We start from the raw sequence: 22,368 nt of genomic DNA, 5'->3' as shown, positions 1-22,368 counted from the left end.
AACTCTGTTCTTTTTTATGGGCCTTGGGAGGGAATCCGCCCACAAGAGTGAAAATCCTGTATTTGCTATCACAGTGCAATTGAAGATGGAGGAATGAGGAACGAGGAGCGAAGACAGAGCCAGGGAGAGGCTGAAAGCCAGCCAAGGGTGGGCAGAGGCTCTTCAGGTGCCCCATGGAATTTTGAGATCTCTCTTGATTTAGTGACTTCCTTTGTAGGAACAAATCAAACCGACAAAACTAGGAGCCCAGCAGCAACAAGAATTGATCCAAGAGGGGTCTCCAACATCAACCTGTTCTAGTGACAGTACTGAGAGTGTTCCCTGCCCTGTGGATGGCGTGTGAGGCTGGAAGGATGGGAGGCTGGTATTCCTGTTTCTGCCAGTTCACCTTCATCAGGTGAGCCTCCTTCCGTGTTTGTAAAGGTCTACTATATAAAAAGGTGCAACTGGAAGAGAGGGAAGCATGATTTTTGATACGTAGTCAGCCTCTGCTCTATTTTCACTAGGGAATTGAGGAGCTGTTCAATAACATTTCAACAGAGGCTTTGCGATTGTCTAGTCTGCCAGAGGAGATGCCAACTGTGGGCAGAGACTTGACCCAGAAGGATTCTAACTCCCTTTTATAGCATAAGACGTTACAATCCTAAACAGAACAATTGGCCAATAGCTGGGTCACACAGGCTGCCAAATCACCATGGCCTAAGAAGCACAGACTATTTTTTGAAATGTAGGATCATTAGAAGAGTGTTATGTGAAGCATTTTCTCAGTCCCCCTCTAACTGTTATTTAAAATGTAATCCTTTCAAGCCTAGTTGGACTTAAGTTCCCCTACCCCGTCCAGATCTAGTAATTCTGTGACACTGAAAAATCATTTCTCTCTCTGGACCCTGGGTTCGTCATCAATAAGGTCAAAAAGTTTTTAACCATGCGACTTTTGGTTCCTCCCAATTTTGACATCACATGGTGTCAAACCTCTTTTGTGAGGGATAAGAAATTAGTTTAGCTATTCTGGAGGGACAGCTAGATTTTCAGTATTCATACTCTGGTTCGATAATTCAGTTTCTAGGAATTTCATCTTATAGATCCAACACACATAAATAATACACACCACCCATTGTGACATTGTTTCAAAAGCAAAAAGGGAAATAAATTCATCAGAGGAGAGAGACTACGACTGGAAGGACACACATCAACTTTGAGAAGTGAACGGGGTTATGCTGAGTTGAGTGGGATGAAGAGAATTTCATTTTTTGTGTGTATAATTTGGTTTTTCAGTGGAATAGGGATTTGTCACTTTTGTGATTAAAATAACTAGAACAACGAACTTTGTTGAGTAAGACACTGTTTGGGGGTTGGAGCAGCCTCCTGAATGATTAATTATGTCAGTCAAGAGACAGATCTCAACAAAAACCCCAAAAAGGAAGATTCAATGATATTAGTAACAGTGGATTAACTACTAAGAGGTAAAAATAACTGTCAAGAATACAGGAACAGCAGATCAGAAAGCAACAATCACTATGGGGCTGAGGCACAGAACCCAAGGAAAGAAGCCTGGGAGAGGCTCTGCCTCCTGGGGGCTGAGTTTTCCATTTAGAGGGTGAGGGTGCCACCCACTGGGTAGCGGAGAAGTTCTCTGAGGTGTGACAGGTTGCAAGAGGAGCCTGCCCACTGGGGAGCCAGTGAGAGTGACTGAGAAGCCAGCTAAGGTGCTTATAAAACTCAATGGTAGCCAGTCTCTGAGGTGCCATTGCAACCTGCTGGAGGGTGAGCAGCGCCAAGTCTTGCAATGCTACTGGCATCTGCATCCCTCAGGGACAAGGAAGAAAAGGGACACCAGCACCCCTCCCTCCTCCAGTGTCCCTCCAGCGCTCTCTACTGGCATGGTTTAGCATTGCACCAACAGGCAAAGGAGAAATGTTTATAGGGTTCGGCTCCATATCACAAAGCAGGGTGAGGAAGGGTAGATTTGCAGAGAGGCAGTAATTTGTAATTACTATAATTTTTAACCACTGGCAAGGGGTTTAGCTACTCAGCTTCATCTATATTATTCTATTCACACTTGAACTTCTGGAAAACAATAAAAATACCCTATGTTTCCAACTAATAAGCTATAGCTAATATTTGTAAAGGCAAAACAAAGTTCTCACTTTCTCCAAAATGAGGTCATTTACAGTCTCATTCATTGTATCCTCACTGGCTCTATTAATTATTTCTCAAATTCAGACCTAGCCCCACTGAATATTCTGTTGCCTAAAGACTAAATTGGGAAATTAACTTCCAACAACTTCATGTAAATTAGTAATGAGAAGAAGGAGGGAGAAGAAAATGTTATATATTAAAAATTAAGGTGTATGTATAGTAGAAAAAAATGAAAATTTGCAACCCTAATATAATCCTCATTTCTAAAATTGCTCACAAGCTCAAGAGGATATGACTTTCTTCTTCCACTACTTATTCTATATAGTTCCCTTACTTCCAATCGGGCCTTGGCTAATCAGGATTATATGCTAAAGGAACAACATCTTAATTGCTGAAGGGTATAGGTCCTCAATAGTATTTTTTTTGGGGGGGTTGCTGTAGTTTTCTATTAACAATTTCTATTGATCATGGACAAATTAAAATGTATCCCAGAAGATCGACTAGATTCCAGATATAATCACCCTTGGCCACATTATGTAGCAATAATCCAATTTTCTCTTGGCAATCAGGATCAATTATATCAGTCGTTTTTTAATACCCTCTAGTTCAGTGGTAAAAGGACCCACAAGGGATCAGAGGGCCATTTCTTCTGCCAATTTGATGGATTCGTTGCTGTGTTTCCAGGTGAGAGCATTCCTTTTTGAGGATTTAAGACCTCCAAACTAGCAGAGCTTAAAGTTGCCAAGATGGGAAGCTAAACCATTGAGAATGGTTGATTTGGTATAATAGTGAGAAGAACCATTTCACTACCACCCCTTGATTTCTGGGCCCTGTATGGGCCCTGGCTATAGAGAGAGCACTATAGAATGGTCATCAATTCAAAGCATATGCTGTATCCCAGAAGAGAAAATGGAAATGTTTCAAAGTATCATCTCCAATTAGTGCCACTATCAAGTCTTCAGTAAAGCCAGTCTCCTGTTCAATCAATCTAGCTGTTCATGGACAAGAACGTATGTAGTAAAAACATATTGTTCTTAGCCACATGCCAATTTCTGTATGTTTCTTTGCTATGAAAAGAGTTCCTTGATGAGATGCCATGATGGTGAGTGAGTCATGTTGTGAGTTCATAAATGATGATGCTGGCAGAAGCATTAGCGGCAAGGAAGGCATGTCCATAGGCACAGATGTATCTATATCAGTGAGTGCAATTCCCTGCCCTTTGCATTGTGGAAGATAACGAATGTAACCAATCTGGGACCAGACAACGGGCTGCTGTGACCAAGAAATTATGTCACATCAGGGATCAGTGTTGGTCTCTACTGTTTTCACAGTGGGCAATCAGTAATCATTATTCAGGTCAGCCTTAGGGAAGGAAAGTCCATGTTGTTGGCCCATGTAAAACTTCTATCTTTGCATTAAGCCTACTTAAGTTATGGGAATATTGAGCAAGTGTTGGAATGACCAAAGAGTCAAACTGATATTCATGGATAATGTGATTCTGTCTTCCTGGTTATTAAGTGCCTCCTTTAAAGGAGATGTAGGAATTCAGTTGGGATATCACCGTCTTCATGGCTGTACCCATTCTGAGAGGTCTAGCTAGCCACATACTTTTTCAAAAAGACATCCTCATCACCAAATTCCAATCGTGCTCCTTCCCCATCTAAAGTGATCCAGTCAAATCATTGACAAAATTCCGCAAATTACTTGTAGACCCAGACTTCTGGCCATATTTCAATCTAGTGTTCTACTTGCAGTTCTGTCCACTGGGAAGATTTTCTTTTTGGGTGTCCTTTAGGATCACTTCTGTGGGGCTGTTGTGTTATATAATACTCACTTTCTGGGAATACTGGCATATCTTATAGACCCAATTATAAACGAGACTTGAGTTTTTGCTTTCTTAGTTAACTGCACATGAGGTAATCCTCAAGAGGGGAGTGGAGGGAGGGATTGAAGGAGAGGAGGCAATGCACTAGGCTGCAGGAGCTGGAGACACCTGCTTACTCAAGTTACTCATTCCTCTGGATCTGCCTGAGAGTGGTCTCTTATGTACCATTTTCATTTGGAAATAAATTCCTGCCCCATTCATCTGTCCATCCTTCCATTCATCCATCCATTCATCCTAATGGCTACATGGGGCATAAAACACTTAGTACCTGATAGGAAGCTTGGGCTGCATGGTCTACTGAGATCCCACTTCTGGGCATTCAGGGTCTCCCAAGGACCAATGGCAAAATAGAAGTTGTTTCTCAAAAAGAATATAGTCATTTATGGAGAGGGCACAAATTCCTTCACTATCCTAAAAATCTGTCCTGTTCCTCTTTTGCTAGAGTTTTGATACATCTGTCATATTTATCAACAACACTTTGAGTTACTATTGCATCAGTTGGATCATGAAATCTAAGTGCACAGAGCTGGATTTGCTGCAGAGCCTTTTCTTGTTATGATTGCCTCTTTTCTTTTCTTTGGTACTAGAGTTGAACCCAGGGGCATTTTATCACTGAACTACAGCTCCACCCCTTTTAATTTTTGAGACAGGGTCTCCTTAATTAGCTAAGACTTGATAAATTACTGAGGCTGGCAACTTTCAATCCTCCTGTCTCAGCCTCCCATGTCCCTGGAGGCATGCACCACCATGCCTGGTTTATGGTTACCTCTTAAAACTGGCAGCCTCAGGGGTCACTTGTAGATAGACTAAAATATACACTCAAAGAGATCTATATTGCCTCCAGATTACAAAAAGGCCTACCAAGTGTTGAGTCTCTTTACTCATGGTAGTTGTTTAGAGGTAAGCATCTCATCTTTCACCTTTTCCCCAGAGAGGAAAACACTGCACCAGGGTGGGGCTGGGCATAGATGCTCCACATTCTGTCCCTCAGCAACACAGCTAAGTTTCTGGATCTGTACATTTCAAACTTTGTTTCTCCTCTCCTACTTCTGAGACCAGGGGTTGTAGGATAGCCTCATATCAGATGCCACCTCTAGTGCAACTTCCTGTCATGAGGTGGCACAATGGGTGACAATATTTCTAAAGCCATTTCTATACTAGGATGACAGGAAATGACCATGAGTCACATAAATATATCCACTAAGTGTATCTCCAACTCAACTTCTCCTTAATTTGATCCCCAAATGCTTACTGTACCCACCTCCATAGAAGTATGATGGAGAGAAAGTTGGAATGCAAAACAAAAACCAAAACCAACCAAACAAAAACCCCAGAACTCTTAATCAACAGCAATCTGAGTACCTTTCTTTGGAAAACTTTACAAAGCTCTTTGGCTGTATTTCTACCAGGAAAGAATCTATGCAAGAAGCATCTAAAAGCTCACCTTTTATTAGCTTCATGGTAAGTCAAGTTCTGGCATATTTTAAATTGCAGCATGCTCCCTTCCTCCAGAGATCCGGATCCAGCCTCTCTGCTTGTTTGTTTCCACAGCACCACCACTACCCTTCGGGTACTATTATAATCTGCTTATCTTATTATGTTTGCCTTCATAAAACGCGAAGGATTTTTGCTAATTTTTCTGCTAATTTTTCTCAAGTGTTAGAATTGAACTAGGTGTATATTAGGAGCTCCATGAAGATTTATAAATAAAGGAACAAAATAAATAAGGCAGAAGCGAGTAAGTGAATAAATCAAAGGTAATCTAAAGTTAGGACTTGGTAATGTAGGACTTGTCATTTCATAATATGATTTCCATTTCGGACTCTGCCACTTGGCCATATCATTAAACCTTTCTGAGTCTCTGACTCCTTGTGTATAAGAGTTAGGTGGTTATTTATTCATTCAATTAATATCTGTTTCTACACATTTTGGTCATGACGATTCAAAGATGCTCCTTTGCATTCAAACCCTACTCTTGCAGTCTTTCAGCGCACGGAGTCCTGCAGTTTCAAAATCCCCGCCTCTTCAGGCCCCGCTCATCAGGCGTGCCCACTTTGGGCCCCACCCCGATTCTGCACTGTCCGACCCCAGGCAGAAGCTCCGCCTTCCCGTGTCGCAGTCATCCAATGGCCAAGATACACGGCTAGGTAATTGCGAGGGATATTTAGGTGTCCTTTTGGCGCCTGACCAGAGTCTTGGGAATTCAGTTTCTCTTGAGCAGTCACTTCCTCGAGTTGCCCCACGACATGCGGATTCACCCACTGCCCCACAGTCCCTCGGAAGGGTCGGTGAAGGCTCCCGAGCCCAGTCGCTGCCCTCTCTGGGAGCCCAGGGTCTTCACTGGCCGAGGCTGTCGGCCCGCGGCATTCTGGGCATGGTAGTTTTTCTCCTCTTGGTTCCTACGGGCGGATCCGTGGCCGAGACTTGCGAGACTACGATTCCCAGACGCCCAAGCATGTAGCCGGTCACGTGGTCCGCAAGGACGCGGGGCTGGTGGGCGGGGCCTGCGGTGCTCCGCAGCCGTCTGTGACAACCGGAGCCGGCGGGCGCTTTGGCCCCCAGAGACCCTGCCATGGTACGCGCGGGCGCCGTGGGGACGCACCTCCCCGCGTCCGGCTTGGACATCTTTGGGGACCTGAGGAAGATGAACAAGCGTCAGGTAACCGATGCCCGGGCTGGGGGCTCGCCGGGGGTGCGCTGCGGCAGCTGGGAGTCCGGGTTTGGAGAGTAGGGTTTGCACAAGGGCAGTTGCGGGTGACTGCGACCCGGTGGCGACCCGAAGCTTTCAGAGCCTCTGGGTTCAAATCCTCCCAGACCCACGTGTGGGCAAATGTGTGCTTTCTTGCACTGATAAGAGCAAATGAGGGGAGGATGGTCAGGAAGGGGAAGAGAATAGAAGAAGCCCAGTGCAGTGGATGACATGCGCTGGGAAAGCGAGGAGAGATGACTGGAGCGCGAGTGACAGCTGTCTGTGCGCAGATTTGAAGGGCCCCTCAGTGAGGAGGAACACATTTCCTTGTAACCATCCAGAGGCCTGATTGCGCGCGCATGGAAGTGGCAGAGAGGCAGGCAGAAGGGAAGAACTTTTTGACAATGGGAGCTGTCCAGTGATACCTCCCAAAGCTGTTTCTTCCCGGCCGGGGCAGGTTTTTCCGTGCCTAGTGATCTCACAGGTGCTGCTCAGTCATTGTGGACCGAGCAGTGTTCCAAAGGGAATTCCAGACGTCTTCTCTAACTTTCCTCTCAGATTGAATCATGCTGTCTGCACCATGAATATGGGAGGCAGTTACCTGGGGGTCTTTGGTTAGCTGAAATTGATTTCTGATTCCTTCGTGATAGGACCTCAGAGGAAAACTGCTCTCCTTAGCCAGTTCTTGGCCATCATCACTGTCTTTGGGTCCTTGTCCCTTCAACCTATGGCAAGAATGAGAAGGGACTGGAAGCCCTCTCAGCCAGGAAAAATGTATTACTTAAGCGTCTAGATAGAGAATTTGGAGGACCTGTTGCGCTCAGTATCATGATAGATACTTCAACCTTTATTACGGGGTTTTGATTGTCTTTGAAAATGGTATTAATGCTCATGATTTTGATCCAGTTTCATTTATTATTATATGGCAAAATGATGCCTGTGGCAAGGCACAGCTTATTCCTTTGGGCGCCTTTTTTTTTTTTTTTTTTTTTTTTTTCTGTAGAATTTCAGACCAGAGTAACAAAGTGGGAGAGTTTGGTGACTTGGATTTCAGAACTGTTTAGGATCTGGTTGTATCTAGGTGTGCATAGCTGATGACCTCCTGTGGTTTCCGTGATTAAGAGAAATTGTAGAATATACTACTGGCTTGAAACACCAAAAGCTAATGATCTGAGCATTGATGCTGTTTGCAGGAAGAGTCTCCAGGAAACAGAGCTGTATTTTAAAATCCAGATTATTGGCTAGATTTTTAAAAATGTTTCTCAAACTGGTGCTGATTACTCATGGCTATAATTGCGGACTATTAGAGAAAGACTTCCAGTGAGTGTATCAATCCCTAACCCCGTTTGCCCTTTGGAAGCCCTGGGTGTTCCCTCTCTTCAGGGATGGGCCTGTCTTAAGCTAGTTGCATTGCTTATTTTATTAATCTTCTAATTCAAATGTAGAAGCTGAAATATACTGCCTTGTGGTACTTTTTGTTTTAAAGTTTATCTTTTTTTTTTTCTTGTTTCTTTGTTTCTTTTTTTCCTTTCAAATTAGCATCCTTGTGACACCTTGTCATGCCTGCATGCTTTGCCAATGTTGGAATCGGGACCTCCTTTCTCTGCTGCCCCTGCTTACTATTAATTAAGGCAAGAGCCACATGCAAAACAAGGGCTCTTTGTTTCTGCAGTGAGGAAGAAAGAAAGAAATACAGCTACTGGCATTTCTGCTGCTCTGTAGCCAGAATATCTGGTCTGAAATGTTTTTTTTAAAACTCGCATAAAGTGACTACTTCATCTTTGGTTGGCAACCACTCAGTATGGGCTTACTTCTAAACTCTGCTAGAGTTGTTAAGTGCTAAGCATACAAATTTGGTAGCCAAAGAGGAATACAAACAAAAATGTGGCGGTGTATGTTTTCTAACTCATTCAGTTTGCCAGTAGTTTGGTCAAAATTTTGTTTCTAGATTCCAGGATGTCAAACCTACACTCAGATTCATAGGTTAAAAGTAGGATGTTGGAATTGTGATTTGTGGTTTTGTACTTAGTTTGATTATTATGTTTTTATGTATGCCATTTTCTACTGGTCATTTCCTTGGCAGATAGATGCCTAGTTCAAAGGAAGTATTATTGAAGAATTGATTTTATTTTCTCTCAAAGAATTTCAAGCATAGACAATGATACTAGAAAAATATGTTCTTAGTACAAGTTCTTTATTAGACAAGTGGCAAGTATTTATAATTTTCTTGTATCAGGTGGAGCCTGATGGTTTGAAAAACCTGTCTAAAAATGGTGATCTTTGTTTAAAACCATGGTTTGGGGCTTTCCTAATCAGACCTGTAATTCATAATGAAAGAACAATTGTTTATCAAGTCCTTTAAGTCAAGCACAGCAGGTGGGAAAGGTTTTGAATGTGAACTCCAGTGACAACTTCTGCTTTAGACAGATGTGACTTGCAAGGCTGATTTGACTTTAAAAAGCGGTGGTTTAACAGTGTCTGCTTAGCACTTCAGTTTCCATTTTTTGTTCTGGAAATATAGTGATAATTTCATAATTTACTATTGACATAGTAGCCAAGTAGTTTAAAATGGTGTAGTTTTATATTGGATTATATTTACTTTCCTGTTTTCATTTATTGCACCCAAATACCTTAACAGTTGTTTTAGTTTGCATTTTATGTCTCCACTTTCAGTTATATCCTTCATAACTATCTCAAATTACATGTTTCACAGTTGTAATATTGGCAAGAGGCAATTTCAAGCTTTGCTTTTCCTACTTTACATCATATCAGAATATGTCTTAGTGTTTGCTGCACTCTTCAAAGTGATTATTTTAATTTCTTTCAAATAGCACTTCCTCTTAACACGTTTCCCCCCTTAGGTTTTGGACATAATCCCTGCCCATATAGGAATTTTAAACAATAGGGAATAGTTTAAAGAAGAAAATTCAATGACTCATAATTCTATCATGCTAAGATTGCCTCTGGTAGAGTCATGGAGCATTTCCTTGTGTTTGTTTTATGGTTTGTTGAGATTCTACTGAAGCCTACATTTTTTTCCTGAACATCCTTTAAGTGTTTGATCAAGTCATTGAAGTTATTTATGCATTATTTGGAAGAGTAATCTGCCATTTTTCTACTCAATTATTTCCCTGTTGTTGGTAATTTATTTCCTTTTCCACATTATCAGAAATAATGCAGAGAAAGCAAACAAGTTAGCTAGTTGGCTGTGATAAACATCTTCGGGTCATACTTCCCTCTCTGCTTTTTGAATGGAATTCCCAGAAGTGGGATTACCTGGTCAAGAGTAACTTCCTGGGGCTGGGGGGTGTGACTCAAGCGGTAGCGTGCTAGCCTGGCATGCGTGCGGCTCGGGTTCGATCCTCAGCACCACATACAAAACAAAGATGTTGTGTCCGCCGATAACTAAAAAAAAATAAATATTAAAAAAAAAAGAGTATCTTCCTGATTCTAGTGCCAGATTGCTTTCAGAATGGTTAAAACAACTTGCATCCCCACCACACTGAGTCTTAGCTTTAAAAAACAATTAAAAAAATAAAAACTTTAAATTTGCTGGGGTGTGGGGTTGGGTGGGAGGGGAAACAGGCAGGATTTTTGGTTTGAACATTGTAAATATTTATTTGCCATTTGTATTTCCTCTTTGGAAAAGTACAGTTTTACGTTTTTCACCTCTTTCTGTTGGGATTTTGTTGTGTTTTTTTTTTTTTTTAAGTATTTTTTGTTGTAGATGGATACAATACCTTTATTTTATTTATTTATTTTCTTGTGGTGCTGGGGATTGAACCCAGGGCCTTGTGCATGCAAAGCAGGCACTCTACCAACTGAGCTATATCCCCAGCCCCATGGTGTTTTTCTTACTAATGGTTCATTTGTGTTCACCATGTATCAAAGATGTTTTATTTTATCATTATTTATTCAACAATTTTGGCACTTATTTTTTTGCCAGAACTGTGTTGAATATGGGAGGTACAGGATGCAGTGAGAATATGTAATACGAAGACCTAGGCCGACCTACAGTAAAGATTGGCTAACTCTAGTGGTCTTCCTGTTTTTATAAATAAAGTTGTCATGTGGAACATAACCATGTTCCTTCTTTTATATATTGTCTCTGGGTATTTTCTGGCTACAGTGGCAGAGTTAAGTGGTTTTGGTTGATAATCACGTGGCCTGTAAACCCCAAATATTTATTGTCTGGCCCTTTACACAAAGTTTGCTGACTCCTGGTCTGGCAGATAAGGGAAGGCCTCTCATGGACACTGGTGTTTACAGTGGGACTTAAAGATGAATGAGTGCCATGGGGTCCAGGGTGAGAGCCTTCTGGGCAGAGGAAGGAGCTGAGTAAAGAGCCTGGACTGGGAAGAAGCACATGCTTTTTGGAGCATTGACAGATAAAACAAGTTCATCTGGGCATCGTGAGCTTCCCGAGTTGAAACTGGACAATAGGGGTACTTCCCAGCTCTGTCACACAGAACCTTTGTGCTTAAATTGAGGTTTGGTCTTAATCCTTTGAGCTGTGGTAGGCAATTGAAAAGATATAAGTGGAGCATTGATGTGACCAGATGACCAGACATACATGTGAAAAAAAGTACTAAGTGTAGGATAGATTGGGAGAGATGTGTGGATCTCTGGAGACCCATGGCAGGCTCTTGCAGGGGCTCCATGGGCTCTCTTTGTGGCTTAGATGAGAATGGTGGTAGTGGGAATAGAGAGAACTATACTCATTCTGGAAATGTCTAGAAGGTAAACTGCAGAGAGTGGATGGAAAGGGAGTGTCTCCAAACAACTAGGTGGCAATGCCACTTATTGAACTGGACAACACTGGACGTGCAAGTTTTTCTGGAAAAGGAAAATTCAGTTCTGACATGTAGAGTTTCAGCTACCTTTAAAGACATGCAAGTGTCAGATAGGTGGCTGGGAATCTCAGGATTGGGAGTTGGTAGTGTGATGGTACTAGGGCCTCATTTGGAGGTTCAGATGGAAATGGAAGAATGGGCAGGAAGACAGAGAAGAAAGTGTTCAAAGAGTGAACTCTCAGATTTCTGCCTGGGTTTGGTGCTCTTTTGAGAAGTTTGGCTGTGAAAGAGAAGAGTGTTAAAGGTGAAGGGGGATGTGAAGTAGAGGAAGGGTTCAAGATGGAGCAACTTAAGCTGATGGGCAGGAGCAGTGGCTCTGCCTTTGCTATGCATCAGAATCACTGGATAGGCTGTTTATGAAACATGGATGTTCCCTTTCCCCATCACTGATTCAGTTGGTCTGGGATGAAGGCCAGGTATCCTACTTTTGAAAGGCTTCCCACTTGAATCTAGAGTACAGCCAAGGTTGAGAACCAATGGTATAGAGCCGTGGTCCCAGACAAACAGCTTCAGCATCACCTGGAGCTTGTTGGAAATGCAGTCATCAGGCATCCAGATGATTCTTGTATATGCTAATGTTTGAGAGCCCCTGCTATAAAGGGAGGTCTACACATCCAGAAAAAAAATGACATGGCACTTCCTTAGTAGCTCTTCCTGAGTGTCTTTAGCCACATTTATCCAGTCCTGTGCATTTTTAAAACTGTATTTTAAACCACTTAAACTATGTTTAAAATTGTAGTTTAATTTTTTAATTGATACATAATCATACAGATTTATGGAGTGCAATGTGATGTTTTAATACATGTATAGATTGTGTAATGATCAAATAAGGGTAAGTACATATCTGTCATCTTAAATCTTTATCATTTCTTTGTAGTAAAACATTCAAAATCTTCTCTCTGGTTATTTTTAAATATACCGTACACACTACTTTGCAATAGAATGCCAGAATTTATTCTTAAACTACATTCAACCCTCAAAAAGAGCCCATACCCCACATTCTGTTTCAATTGATTTTAAATTTGGGTATTTGAGGAAACAATGTTCAGAACATGATTGGGTTCTAGTTCCAAACCCAGTTTTAAAGGATGTCCTGGAGAGCTGATGTGTAAGGTAAGATGGGGATCTGACTGATCTAGTTTCAGTTCCCCTGAAGCACCACTAGAACTACAGTAAGAAGATTTTGGAAGTCATCAGCTATTCCAAGATAAGGAGGCAGGCAAGGAAAGAAGATCAGCCAGATACTAGAAGCTGCAGAACACATGGAGGAATGGTAACCAACATTGCCTGAGAAAGCCAAAATCCTGTGTGGCCCTGGGGGAGAATGAGGAACAGTGCTTCACTTTTTGTGTGGCAGAACCCTCATAGACTCAAGAATTGATGGCAGCAGATGTCTCTGAAGCTGAAGGCGAAGGGGAGGGAGGGCTGAAGTAAATTAAAAAAACAGAAGCGTGAGACCCTCTAACTGTCCTCCCCATTCTACTCCAAGGTCTCCTTCCAGATGAGGGTCTAGAAGTTCACTCGCTGGAGGGATGAACAGAAGCCTTTGGAAGTAAGGGCTTCCAGGCTTGATGGAAGGTGGACACTGTACCTGAGCGGCTTGCATGCTGTATGCCAAGAATAGAAAGCACACGTGAGGGATGGAGGTCCTGAAAGAACCAGAGAACTAACATGTAGGTGAGCCCAGGTGCCAGGAGAGTAGGCCTGTGCAGCCAGGTGGGAGGGATCATTGAATGAGAGGTATCTGTTTGGAGCAGTTGCCATTATAGGTGTGTTGCTACACATGTGCATGGTCCAGCGGGGTGTAGGGCAAGAAGGTCGCTGAAGATGAGGCGGTCTGGGATTGAGTTGGATCCACATGGCTCTACAAATCACTGCGACACACACAGGATTTGGTAGTGGGAAGACTGAAGCAGCTACCAGAGTCAGACACCTTCCTGTGGGCGGGGAAGGCCAGGCCCTCTGGAGCTTACCTTTTGGGTAGAACGAGTACAGAGGACTTAGTCATTTAGCATCTTGAAGGACGATAAGCATTTGGCTGACAATACTGCTGCAGTTCAAAGGGAGTTGGGCTGTGTGCAAGTGTTGCTTTGCCCCTTAGTCCCCAAGAGTTGGGAGGTGTGGCAGGCAGCAGTCTTCAGAAACACCTGTGTTTTAGCATTTGTGGAGCAGGGAGGGAGCAAGAGTAAGACCTGTGGGTTGTCAAGCTCAGAAGTGGTCTGAAGTGGGCCAAGGGCAGCTTAACACATCATTCTCCTAGCTGACAACTGGCCATTATATATTGACTTGTGTGACTTCCTCACCTGTGTTTTTAAAAATATTTTTATTGATGCATTAAATTATACATATTGGTAGGACTCATCGTTACATATTCATGCATGCCCATGATATAACAGTAGAATTTGGCCAACAGCATTCCCCAGTATCTCCCCTTTTCTTCCGCTCCTCCCTCCTCCTGGTTCCTTTCCTCTACTCTACTAATCTCCCTTTGATTTCCATGAGACCCCCCCCCCCCAACGTCTTTCTTTTCCTTTTTCCTCTCCAGCTACTGCATATGAGGGAAAACATACAACCACTGACCTTCTGAGTTTGCTTATTTCACTTAACATAATGTTCTCAATTTCCATTCATTGTCCTGCAAATGACATAACTTTATTTTTCTTTATGACTGAATAAAACTCCATTGTGTATATATGCTACATTTTTTGTATCTATTCATCCATTGATGGACACCTAGGCTGGTTCCATAGTTTGGCTGTTGTGAATTGTGCTGGCATAAACATAGGCATGCGTGTATTGCTGTACTCTGCTGGCTTTAATTCTTCAGGATAGATACCAAGGGGTGGTAGACCTGGGTCTTATGGTAGTTGCCTTCCTACTCTTTTGAGGAACCTCCATGCTGATTTCCATCATCCCACCTTGTAGGTGTCTCAACCAAATATTTGCTGTTCACCTTTTTAGATGCGTCTGGAAAATTTAACATGTGGATATTTAAAGGTTCTGTTCCTTTCAACAGGTAATTTTCAGGTGCAGAGGCCTCATTGCCAAGTACTGTGACCCTTTCACTTGAGGCTGTCTTTGGCTGTGCTACTGAAGGGTAGTTCTGGGTGGGTTCACACAGCCTCTGAGGGTTAGGCACATGCTTTTTTTCAGAGAACTGTGGCCTGTGGCTAGTCTAGAGCTGGAGGCCCTGGTGGTGGAATTTGTATAGCAAGTTCCCTGAGGGGTTTGAGAGTGGTTAGCAGAGCCTCACCAGGGCTTGAAAAAAGCAAGCCCTCAGTATGAATAGCTCTGATTTGCTTCCTTTTTTCTCACTGAAGGAGAGACTCTATTTGAAGGACTTATTTCATGGGTGAAAGTTGGAATGCTACCTGATTTCTTACCTTGTTTAAATTAGTTCCATGTCGTAAAATCACATCTTTTTTGTTTTATTTCATAAGTGGGTCTCCAGCTTTGGGTTGATGAATATTCTGCCATTGGTTTCACTTTGAGCTTGGCTTTTCTCGTTCCAGCTCTACTACCAGGTTTTAAACTTTGCCATGATTGTGTCTTCTGCACTCATGATATGGAAAGGCTTGATCGTCCTCACGGGCAGTGAGAGTCCCATCGTGGTGGTGCTGAGGTAGGTCCCGCCAGCTGGCCCTGGGCTCTGTCACATTGCTTAGCCAAGACTGAGGATGGGGTGCCTTGAGCGAGAACCTGTGTGACAGCTATGATTAAAGATTCTAATTTAATAAACTAGTAGAGTTTTCTTTATTGATATCTGCTTTGAGAATGTCTCATTTTTTCTTGACTTTTGTTGAAAATGTTTATCCCTTTCAAAAGACATTTTATAGTTTTAATCATGTTATGCTGGTACATTTAATCCATTTCAAAATGACAGTTTAGCAATATGGTATTAGTGCCTTGTTGGTGTGCAAATTGATTTTTAAACATGATTAATTTTAATAATGTTTCTTGGTCTTCTTCATGCAATGGATAGGATGTGTGTATCTCCCTGGTGCCCAGCAAGGGCCTGTTCTCTTTTCAGGCTTCAGTGCTACTGTTGTAGATGGCTGCTATTTTCTGGAAACTAGTATGCTTACGAAAGTACAGCGTGTTTATTTTAGACGAGTGAGTGAATATTTCAGTCAACTTCATGCAGTCTATGAAGTCATGTCCACTGAATCTCAGATCACTGGGGCTCACTGCTCTAGCTGGGAGTGCAGCAGTCATGTGGGCAGAGTCACAGCTGACCAGTGCAGGAGCCAGTGCCCTTTTCCTCCCCGGGGCCTGCTACCATGTAATGGTCTCTGTTATCCATCAGTAGATAATGTTGGCAAGTACCCTACATTATATGATTCTTAAAATATTGTCTCTCTCTGCTTAATATATTTACTATATAGCTAATTAACAGTACACAAGATAGTTTTCATAAGTGGGTGAATTTATGGTAATTAAGATTTATAGATTTCCCAGAACTTTAGAAGCGACAGGCCTGGGAGAAGAATTAACTTGGAGACAGGCCTAGAAAGGTATGCCGCAGGACTTTAAAGTTATAGTCTTCGTCCTTCCTTTTGTCTCGTCTCTGCCCCTCTCTTTATTTCTTCTATCCTGCCTCAGTTTCTTTTTAAAACAAAGCTCCCTGCAGGGGCTCAGTGACAGGCCTTTCTCCCTCCTGCATCCCCTGGAAGTTCAGGGGGCAGGAGGAATGGAGAGGAGGGCAGCCTCCTGTGCTGCGCTTGCCTTTGAGGCCATTTCTGTGGCCTTGGCAGCCCACTGCTTCCTCCCCTTTCTTTCCAGCTAGACCGGTGTTGCTGTCTGCTGATTGGCCACCTGCCCCAGTCCAGGCACACTTCTAGGTCTTATTCTTTTCTCATACATTAAAACAAAGCAGGAGCATGTGGAAATGAATCCAGTTTTTAAATTCTAGCTCCCAGTAGGTTAAGCTTACTTTGTATCCACCAAACGCTTTGGCATGAGTTTGAACAGGTAGCATGGGGGATTATCTGTTGACCTCCACATCAAAATCAGTCAGTCCTTATTAACACTGGGCCTTTTTAGGAAGGACCTGGTTGGAAGGGTGCTGCTGCAATAAGCAAGACCAGGGTTCAAATTTTGTTCCAACCCTCAGCAAGGCTGTAGGACAGGTCCTGCTCCCTAGGGTTTAGTCACTTTTCTGTTTTTCTTTTCTTAAACAAGTAACATTGTCCTGGGTGCTGGGGTATCAAGGAATGAAAGAATTGCCCTAGGGCACTAGCCAGCGGTCCTGGCCTGAAGTTCGGAGTGAGGAGTCCCGGATTGGCAGAGATGGGGCTTGTTAAAGGCTCAAACTGGCAGCTTTTACTGTGCAGAGTCCACATTCTTCCCTAATGCAAACTGCAGAGGGGCCTGTTGGGACCCTTGCCTGCCACAAGCTAGGTGGAAACTGTTTCCTCTCTTATCCTGTCTCCAGAGCAGGATGGAAACCCTTTAGAGCATCTGAGACTTGCAGACTGTTGATGGGAATTTCGGCTCTGACTGGTAAGTTTGTCATCATTCCCTTTTGAACACTGGGTGACACTGATGTTCACTTTTGTGTTTCTTTCCAGTGGCAGCATGGAGCCGGCCTTTCACCGGGGAGACCTTCTCTTCCTCACAAATTTCCGGGAAGACCCCATTAGAGCTGGTGAAATAGTCGTTTTTAAAGTTGAAGGACGAGACATTCCAATAGTTCACAGAGTAATCAAAGTTCATGAAAAGTAAAGAGGCCTTTCTTTTTTTTTTTTTTTGTAAATTTTGGTAGATGGTGAATTAAAAAGTAGTGAAAGCATTGGATTATGTTCCTAGTTCTGCCATTTACTAACCAAATGACTTTGGACCAGCTGCCTCAGTTTGTAAGGCAAGAGTGATAATATTTTGCCCACAATAACTCATATGGTGATTATGAGAATTAAATGAACTTATGTTCACAAAAGCACCTAAAAAGTCAAATCACTACACAAATATTAGGTGGAATGTGTTACATTAGTTATTTGAAGGAGTCTTGAACAGGATCAAATCACATTGTAACAGGATTCTTTTGATAAAGAATTATTTTCTGAAGTACAAAAAAGCTAGCTGATTCTCTGTACATTTGGCCAAAGTGGCATTTTCAGCAGTATTATTAGCCCTAGATGGATAAAAATTCCTTTCCCCATCTCGTCTCATTATTTGGTCATGGCACACCCTGCACTAATTCTTCTCCTACAGACAACCTTGCCTTTCCCTAAGGTGCTGGGAGGACTTCAGACCTTAATAAGGTTTGGTTTCCTTTTTGGAACCAAACATTTACCTCTAGTTCAAGTATAGAAAGTTTCCAGGAGACAGTTGAAAATGTAGCATTTTATATACTTGTTTGTTCATTTCCCTTTTTGTAGCTTAGTGTAGAATTTTTATCTACATGATTTATAGAATTATATTTAGGTATTTATATGTGTTTTTAAATAATGGAACATTTCTGTGTGTGTGTGTGTGTGTGTGTGTGTGTGTGTGTGTGAGAGAGAGAGAGAGAGAGAGAGAGAGAGAGAGAAACTATTTGTGTACTTCTGGTATTAGATTCTCATTTCATTCACTGTTTCCAGGTGTCCCCAAAGACATTGGTACTTAACATGTTCAGTGCACTTTGTGTTGAACATCGGGACCCTCTGTTTTCATTAGTGTCCCTGCACTGGTGCTGTTCAGTGGTTGGTGCTGCCTACTTATTACTTGCTGAGGAAGAAGCACATTCAGTCATGACGTGGCAGTACTCTCACCTGATTTAAAAATAATTTCTGAAGATGAGACATTTCAAAGTTGAGGAAATGGTACTGGTAATTAATTTGCATGAATTGTGAGAAGTGCCAGGAGTTTATCTTCTCAGTTTCCTGTATAACCATGACTGTAAGTCAAAACGCTCTTTTGGACATGGTTTCAAATCTTTGTGGGCTTTAAATATTTTATCTCATTATAATGGTATGTTTTTTCATTTGCCTTATTGAAGGACCAGCCTCTTTACAGCATCAGACTGTATGGTTCTGTGTTTTAGCATCAAGGCCACCTAAGCGCCAGTTTAGAATGCCTAACAAATCCCATCCATGGTGATTCTCATTTCCTTGCCAACAGGACTTTACACCAGCTTGCTCAGTGGTGAAGGAAGTGTGCATTAATACATCCTGTGCTTGACAAGGGAAAGTTTGAGGGCAGCAAAGAGCATAGTTGCTTTTAGATTTACTTTGTGCTCAAGTCAAGTAATTTTGGGGACCAAATTTATGTCTAGAGTGAAAAATAATATAATGCATGTTGACTAATTGGCTCATGAGGTCTAAGAAGAAATAGAAACAGTTCAGGTACAACCCCTTTGTTAAGTCAGCCTCATGTCCTGACTTCTGACCTAGTCTGACTCGAGATGAGTGACTGGACCAAGCCTGGAGAAGCTCCCCCTGAGCAGCATCTCGGTGTGCTGTGAATCTGGATTTGAAAGAATTGCACAGAGATTGTTCACATATTTTGCTCACCGATGAATACCCTTATTACCAGATTGAAAAACAGGTTAGATGCTAGCCTTTCCTTCCTTCCAAGAAGGCGTGAGGCAAGAAGTGGCTCTAGCGTGGCTGTACTGGAAGCCAGTCCTTGCCTTCCCCATCCCTGGTACTCTGCCGTGCGTGCTTCCTGGTTGTCAGGGTTACTCGAGTGTTTCAGAATCTAAACCACAGAATTGTCATTATATTTGTGCTTCATCTGAATGTCTGTCTGTAAGCAGTCATCTTAGATCAATGGAAGATCAAGTATTCCTCAGCTGCTTCTCATGTCTGACCATAATGTCGTATGTGAACTAATTCTTTTTAATGGTTCTGTGTTAAAAATAATTTTTGAGAGTACATCATTTTGCTTTTCAGAGATAATGGAGACATCAAATTTCTGACTAAAGGAGATAATAATGAAGTTGATGACAGAGGCTTATACAAAGAAGGCCAGAACTGGCTGGAAAAGAAGGACGTGGTGGGAAGAGCCCGAGGGTGAGCACCAGCTTTCAAGACGTATAGACAGTTCAGGAGCCAGGGAAATATCTAGAAGGAAACTACCTTTAGAGGATAATAGAATCATTCATTGCAAACATGGCGTGTCAGGAGCATTCTAGTAGTTCTGGTGTGGTCTGTGAAGACCAAAGAAAACTTAGAACTCCCTAGGATCTAAAACTGAATTCTAAGTACATTATTTTCATCACGGGTTTAACTCTCTATCATATCCTCACATAGAGATTGATTATTTGTGAATTTTAAATTACAATTCATCCTCCCAGAGATGACCACTGCTTAACATTTTGGTGAATGTTCTGGACACTTTGTGCCTAATAGGTGTGTGTGGATGCATATATAATTTTACCTAGAAGGAAGTGGGGAAAACTTTTTTGTGTTAAACCCATGACTCCATTTTTTTACATGGCTACATGCTGTGCTATTGATAATGGTAGCTTTTATAACCAAGCATCTTTTGGTAGACATTTTTTGGGGCTAGGGTGTGGCAGACATTTAAATGATGTCATATCTGTTTTCCCCACTGAAAACAGTTTTTTTGTTTGTTTGTTTTACTGAGGATTGAATTTAGGCGCACTCCACAGAGCCACACCCCCAGCCCTATTTTGTATTTTATTTAGAGACAGGATCTCACTGGGTTGCTTAGCATCTCGCTTTTACTGAGGCTGGCTTTGAACTCTCAGTCCTTCTGCCTCAGCCTCCAAAGCCACTGGGATTTCCACGCCCAGCCTGAAAACAGTTCTTGATAAATCTTTTAATATTAATTTTATATGATTGTTCCAGCAGTGAGTTCTGCTTCTAATTGTCACAGCAAGTGTTTTTTTTTTTTTTTTTTTTTTTTTGGTGAGGGTGGGAGTACTGGGAATTAAATCCAAGGGGACTTAACCACTGAGCCACATCCCAGCCCTTTTGAGGTTTATTTAGAGACTGGGTCTCACTGAGTTGCTTAGGGCCTTGCTAAGTTGCTAAGGCTGACCTTGAACTTGTGATCCTCCAGTCTTAGGCCTTCCAAGGCTCTGGGATTACAGGCATGAACAACTGTGCCCAGTTGTATCTTCTTATTTAAAAAAAAAAGGAGATTTTTTTTCCCCTTTCAATAATCCTTTTTATATTTAACCTTGTTAGAAATGTGTTCTTGTTTTCTGGGTCTCATAGCTGTATGCTGGAGACACTGGCCACAGTTGTGTGAGAGGTAGTTTTATTAATCAGGTTGTGGCTTAAGACCTCTTGCTATCCCTTTAACCACTCTGTTGCATTACCAAGTATCTGTGGGGAGATGAGGAGAATTTCAGGTCATCTTCCCTGTATTTCTGGTGAAAGGCTCTGGACCAGAGAGAGGTGGATGCTTCTGACTTGACTGGAGGGTACTGTATGTGTGTTAGCTTGTTTCCCATTAGGGATGATGAGACTGGGTGGAACTGATTCCATATTGATATTAATTTGGTCAGCATAATCACCAGCTGAAAATATGAAAATATTTTTTTAAAGTACAGACTAATTATGTATGTGCCTTAAAGCTTTATCTAACAGTAATTTTCATATTGGCCACCTGAAACTTATTTTTCCTTTGAAAAAATAAGATTTGTGAAAGTTGCCTATTCTGGATGAACATACGGTTCAACTGATGATCTTAAGTGTAGCAAATGAAGACTTGTGCCATTCCTAGGTCAAATCTGTGCTTGCTTGAGACAGTTGTCCCAGCTATTAGCTCTGATGCATTTCACTGATAAAACATGTGAGACAGGGGTGAATGCTGTCCCTACAGCTCCAGTCAGTGATGTGTCCATGGAAGATGTGTTCCTAAGGCTGTCACTATCCTCATTATAAACATAAATTTATATATTTCTTCCTTTTTATTCCCACAACTTAGGTTTTTACCATATGTTGGTATGGTCACCATAATAATGAATGACTATCCAAAATTTAAGGTAGGAATTTATGTGTGTGTCTGTGCCTATTCATTTTTAAATATTGGAGCTTTTACTTGTACAACTGTAAAGAGGTCATCTTCTTTAGCTATTTTGCCATTAATTTTTCTGCAGAGTATTTGTAATTAACTGTAAATTAACATAACCACTTAAATTAACATTTAAATTAATTATTTTAAATAACTGCTTTTACCTTTTAAGTTCAGAGTGTGTTCTAAAATGGCACTTATATAGTTGTCACTTATTATTATGGAAATTTTCAAACATACAAAAAAGTAGGACAATAAAACCAGTGACGTTTATCTAACACCTTCAACAGAAACATTATTTCTATTTTTTTAAAAAAATCACTTGAAAAGAAATAGGAGTCCTGCATTGGTACAAGCACTGCACTGTCTGTGTGTTGAGCGTTTGACCTGTTTGGGGGCCTTTAACCATATCATGCATTGAACAGCTAATTTGGAGAACAAGCCATCAGGGAAGAGGTCATCTTTTGATTCTGTCATCACTCCAGTATTGAACAGACTTTATCCGAATACATTTATTATTTATTCAGACTTTATCTGAATACATTTTATTATTTAAAATAGCTGTTTTTACCTTTTAAGTTCACAGGCCAAATTTACTTGTAGACCTCAGTAATTTTCCATTTTGTTTTTGTTTACAGTACGCTCTTTTGGCTGTAATGGGCGCATACGTGTTACTAAAACGTGAATCCTAATGTGTGCAGCAGTTCCTGGGACCAGATTGAAATGAATTCTGTTGAAAAACTAATATATTTGAAATGTTCCACTTTCTGTATAAAAGGAAACCCTGTGGAGACGTTTTTGTCTTGTCCAAATAAATGATTCATCAGTGAAAA

The 22,368-nt window shown here is 41.7% G+C and overlaps 2 protein-coding genes across 2 annotated transcripts in view; one reads left to right on the top strand and one right to left on the bottom strand.

The window, feature by feature from the left end:
• The window catches only part of LOC143382986 (translin-associated protein X), a 12,664-nt gene extending 6,066 nt beyond the window's left edge, over positions 1-6,598 (bottom strand). Inside the window, exon 1 of the mRNA XM_076837333.2 lies at positions 6,370-6,598. Coding sequence (XP_076693448.1) covers positions 6,370-6,598 — 229 coding nt within the window. The remainder of the gene's footprint in view (positions 1-6,369) is intronic.
• On the top strand, positions 6,511-22,368 carry Sec11c (SEC11 homolog C, signal peptidase complex subunit). The gene is made up of 6 exons (XM_076837020.1): positions 6,511-6,683; positions 15,079-15,188; positions 17,137-17,286; positions 19,441-19,560; positions 21,449-21,506; positions 22,174-22,368. Exons 1-6 carry the CDS (start codon positions 6,597-6,599, stop codon positions 22,225-22,227), a joined length of 579 nt encoding a protein of 192 aa, XP_076693135.1. The 5' UTR covers positions 6,511-6,596; the 3' UTR covers positions 22,228-22,368.

The sequence above is a fragment of the Callospermophilus lateralis genome, chromosome 17, assembly GCF_048772815.1.
Source record: "Callospermophilus lateralis isolate mCalLat2 chromosome 17, mCalLat2.hap1, whole genome shotgun sequence".
Lineage (NCBI taxonomy): Eukaryota > Metazoa > Chordata > Mammalia > Rodentia > Sciuridae > Callospermophilus > Callospermophilus lateralis.
Note: the sequence above shows the minus strand (reverse complement) of the source record. Positions and strands in the feature narration are given on the sequence as shown.